At 39.1% G+C, this 4,856-nt stretch overlaps 1 protein-coding gene across 1 annotated transcript; it reads right to left on the bottom strand.

The window, feature by feature from the left end:
• Positions 1 to 491: 491 nt before the first annotated feature.
• Positions 492 to 2,705, bottom strand: LOC125249723. Its single transcript, XM_048162065.1, has 5 exons — positions 2,553 to 2,705; positions 1,705 to 2,031; positions 1,265 to 1,495; positions 1,078 to 1,170; positions 492 to 991 (listed from the first exon to the last, which is right to left on the bottom strand). The coding sequence occupies exons 1-5, from the start codon at positions 2,593 to 2,595 to the stop codon at positions 918 to 920; spliced, it is 768 nt and encodes a 255-aa protein (XP_048018022.1). The 5' UTR covers positions 2,596 to 2,705; the 3' UTR covers positions 492 to 917.
• Between the last annotated feature and the right edge of the window lie 2,151 nt (positions 2,706 to 4,856).

Genomic DNA, 4,856 nt, shown 5'->3' with positions numbered 1-4,856 from the left:
GCACACACCTGCACGTCATCACACACACTCCATATAACACACACACACACATACATGCACCGCGAAGTCTTGATTTGCCTAGGTGATCATTTCCGAGCGTTTCTTTGTTGGACTGTTTCCCTGTTACCGATTGGATTGTTTATTCTCTGTGAACCTCTGCTGCCGACCCTGACCTTTGCCTGCCTCCCGGACTCTGTTTGCTTGCCGCCTGCCACGATCCCTGCCTGTTGTAAGACCCTGCCTACTTGCCGCCTGTCTCGACCTAAGCCTGTCCCCGTTTACGATTCTGCTCTATCCCTGTTTGTACTGTATTGTCTTCTGTTAATAAACAAGCTGCACATGGATCCTCACGCTGTTGACCCATCATTACAGTAACACATTTTTAGCACAGTTTTATATTGTCCCTTTGTATTGACATTCGTTCACAAAGTCTGGTGTGAAATGATTCGCGCAGACATAAACGAATTTCAGTAGACTTGAGGGAGCATTTTCTTCGAAAACAAAAATTAATTCACCACATCTTCAGAGGCTCAGATTTAGGGAGTAAATGGAGAGAGTTTTGTGGATTAATCCATCCAGCTACAGAACACCTAAAACGCTTGGGAGACGTTCTCATCAGTGAATGGCGGACTGTAAACTTGCTGTGAACTCGCTCAGGGTGGTTCTGTTATAATGACAAAGATCTTGTGAAGAAAAATGCATGAATGTGGCAAATTACTCAAAACCAATCTTTGGGAACAGTTTTGAACAGTTAAACATCTAAACAGACACTGTAAATGAAATCAACCAAAGCCAACAGACTAAAGTAAAAGACCGAATGACTCCAGATGTGTAAAATAAATGTTGGATGGATGTGAAAGTCTTGGCCGTTCTGAAGTGATTTCTCATAGATGTGATGAGATCTACTGCTGCTCTCATCAATCTTCTGCTGTGTGTTCATGTCCTTCTCTAAATCTGCTCATTCTCACTTGTTGATCTTCCTGCTTCTTTCCTAAAAGCATCAGATTCTTATCATCATCTTCACACTCTTAATATTTGCATGTCAAATCCATAATGATGATGATAAATGTCTCTGACCTGACGTGTGTCTCATGTAGATGTGAAAACCTCCTAACAGACCCAACAGAAACATCATCTGAAAACACCAGACCAGAACAAACACCACAGACACTGAAAACACCACAGACACACCAATCAATCAATCAATCAATCAGTTAATCTATATGAGTTGATTATATCAATAGATGAACAGTAATCATCTCACCAGGACAGTGTTTTACACTAACAGTCTTCTGTCGGTGACTGACGTGGTTCTTCACGCTGCAGCTGATGTTTCCATCAGTTCCCTCATCCAGTTCAATGATGTTTCCATCCATCAGTGGATCTCCATTCAGAGTCCAGCTGAAGAGGAACAGATCTCCATCAGAGGAGCAGGACGCCCTCATCACCCCACTGGAGGAGCAGATGATTGACACTTCCACTGAGCCAATAGGAGCTGGAGGGAGGGACACATGAAAGTCACATGACAAACACAGCAGAATTCCATCCTTCCACACTACTCATATATTCCTGGAGTATGTAGTGTGTTTACTGTGTGTTACATGAATAAAAACCTTCACAGAGATTCATCTGATTGATTTGCATGAGAGTGAGATCTTTGGAGAACATGAGATTGTAATGAGTCTGATGAGAGAGTTACTGTACCTTCAGCAATCACTTGAAGATCTCTAGATGTTTCTGTGCCGTATGAGTCTTCGAGATATAATCTGTAAGTCCCTGAATCTGCTCTGATCACACCGTTTATTATCAGAATCCCATTAATGATTGTCACTTCAGGTCTGTTATTAAAAAGATCACAGTCCTTCATCATATCATTCTTTACTCTACAAACTGGATCATCTGAGTTGAAGTTTATTATCTTTAGTATCTTCAGGTCATATCTACTAGTGTCCACCATCAGCAGATTGAGTTTGTGTCCCAGAGCTGCGTAACAGGGATCTGAATGATTAAAACTGCAGTTAAACTCCAGACCTGAAGAACAAAACACACACACACACACACACACACACACAGAGACAGAGAGAGAGAAAGAGAGCTATAAGACAGGAAAAGCAGCCGAACCATGTGATGAGGTGTGAAAACATAAATAGAATTGCGGGTAAATTTCTTAAAATAAAATGTTAGCTTAGTTTTCAGACTCATTAAAAGGTAAAGTAACAAGTTTTAATCAATCAGAGAATGATATTTGAATTTTCTGGTATGGAGGTACAAAAACACCTGTTATACTTTGTCCATGAAGACCATATGCAGAATATAATTATAAAAACTATAATTTTGATTTCATGGGTCTTTAACACAGACTGTGACTGTTAATGAGACTTAAACACTGACATCTGACGTATCATAAAACTTCACTAATACACACTGTTAAGACCAGAAAACACCATGTCTAGATCCTGCAGATGTTTTTTGGAAACTCTTAATGAAATATTACAGTGTTTTTATTGTCAGAGCTTCATCATTAGATGAGTTTGATCTGAAAGTCGACTCACATGCAGCAGTTTTCAGCAGCATCAGTCCAAAGATGAGCTTCATTTCTCTAGAGTCCAGAAGAGCCCAATAATCCAGCAGAAGAGAGAAGATGCTGCTTCAGTCACACAATCAAGATCTGCTGACACTCATCTGTGCTCACGATATATTCAGACTACTGCACACTTGTGAGAGAAGAGGAAGTTCACATCATTTACTGGAGAAGTTCAAGCACAAGGACACAACATAACTAACACAATCGTATATTTTCTGTCCTGCTGTGGGTTTTCCATCGACTATTGCTTCTGGAGTTTTTCATTTTAATGAAGACATTATCATGTTAACAAGCAGTTTTTGTCACCCATTGGTTATTTTTTTTATAACCACAGGATCCAAAATTAACACTTGACAAGCATCGACCGTGGTTTGGTTGTGCTAAGTATAAAAACAATCATAATGATGATCCTGTTACCTTCACTGACAATGGAAAATTTACCATCAGAAGTTTATCTAAGATGTTTTTCTACAGACACAAATGAGGAATATTCCTCACATTAAACAACTGAAACTGAAATATGAGGGACAAATGACACAATAACCAGTGCTGCAAGTCAAATATTAAAACAAACAGCTAAATAAAATAAGCCTATAAAGGATATTTATAATATCAGTTTTAAAGCCTTCTTTTTATTGTTGCATGTGTGTATTAAAATATTTTCCCTGATAAAGAAGCTCAGTTTGTACTGCTGAAATGACACTCATTACTTGAGTTCACCACACGAGGTCTCCATCAGCACACTTATCAATCTGTTGTCATATTAATAAATAAGGGTTTTATCAGGCAGAAAAAAATAGTCAGAAATAGTTTTGTGGCACATGACTTCCATATGGAAAAAAATACTATGGAAGTCAGTGGTGCCCCACAAGTGTTCTTCATTCTTCAAATTATCTTCCTTTGTGTTCATCAGAAAGAAATTCATACAGGTTTGGAACAACTTGAGGGTGTGTATATGTGTTGACAGATTTTTCATTTTTGGGTGAACTGTCCCTTTAAAATAGCTTCATCTGTATCTCTCTAAACCTTTTTCTCCACATAAACCACAGTTCGACACAGAAACAAATTAACATCTTAACATGATGGTGGTTTAATACATATGTATGATAGATAAACAACATCATTGGAATCACTTTCAGAACTACTGTTCCAGAGAAAAAAAAAAAAAAATGCTTTTCTTGCATCCTTGCACTATTGTGTGAAAATTACAAAAGGGCTTTAGGGTTACAAACCCGATTCCAAAAAAGCTGGGACACTGTACAAATTGTGAATAAAAAAGGAATGTAATAATTTACAAATCTCATAAATTTATATTTTATTCACAATAGAATATAGATAACATATCAAATGTTGAAAGTGAGACATTTTGAAATGTCATGCCAAATATTGGCTCATTTTGGATTTCATGAGAGCTACACATTCCAAAAAAGTTGGGACAGGTAGCAATAAGAGGCCGGAAACGTTAAATGTACATATAAGGAACAGCTGGAGGACCAATTTGCAACTTATTAGGTCAATTGGCAACATGATTGGGTATAAAAAGAGCCTCTCAGAGTGGCAGTGTCTCTCAGAAGACAAGATGGGCAGAGGATCACCAATTCCCCCAATGCTGCGGCCAAAAATAGTGGAGCAATATCAGAAAGGAGTTTCTCAGAGAAAAATTGCAAAGAGTTTGAAGTTATCATCATCTACAGAGCATAATATCATCCAAAGATTCAGAGAATCTGGAACAATCTCTGTGCGCAAGGGTCAAGGCCGGAAAACCATACTGGATGCCCGTGATCTTCGAGCCCTTAGACGGCACTGCATCACATACAGGAATGCTACTGTAATGGAAATCACAACATGGGCTCAGGAATACTTCCAGAAAACATTGTCCGTGAACACAATCCACCGTTCCATTCGCCGCTGCTGGCTAAAACTCTATAGGTCAAAAAAGAAGCCATATCTAAACATGATCCAGAAGCACAGGCGTTTTCTCTGGGCCAAGGCTCATTTAAAATGGACTGTGGCAAAGTGGAAAACTGTTCTGTGGTCAGACGAATCAAAATTTGAAGTTCTTTTTGGAAAACTGGGACGTCATGTCATCCGGACTAAAGAGGACAAGGACAGCCCAAGTTGTTATCAGCGCTCAGTTCAGAAGCCTGCATCTCTGATGGTATGGGGTTGCATGAGTGCGTGTGGCATGGGCAGCTTACACATCTGGAAAGGCACCATCAATGCTGAAAGGTATATCCAAGTTCTAGAACAAAATATGCTCCCATCCAGACAT

Source organism: Megalobrama amblycephala, linkage group LG1 (genome assembly GCF_018812025.1).
Source record: "Megalobrama amblycephala isolate DHTTF-2021 linkage group LG1, ASM1881202v1, whole genome shotgun sequence".
Taxonomy (NCBI): Eukaryota; Metazoa; Chordata; class Actinopteri; order Cypriniformes; family Xenocyprididae; genus Megalobrama; species Megalobrama amblycephala.
The sequence above is the reverse complement of the archived record's forward strand: the minus strand, read 5'-3'. Positions and strand labels throughout refer to the sequence as shown.

Bases quoted from the DNA above. Each gene is read 5' to 3' on its own strand.
- LOC125249723 (XM_048162065.1), bottom strand. From the start codon at position 2,595: ATGAAGCTCATCTTTGGACTGATGCTGCTGAAAACTGCTGCAT. The intron at 2,032-2,552 runs GTGAGTCGACTT...TTTGTTCTTCAG, and splicing joins GCTGCTGAAAACTGCTGCAT to GTCTGGAGTTTAACTGCAGT. The intron at 1,496-1,704 runs GTACAGTAACTC...CCCTCCCTCCAG, and splicing joins TCTTCAAGTGATTGCTGAAG to CTCCTATTGGCTCAGTGGAA.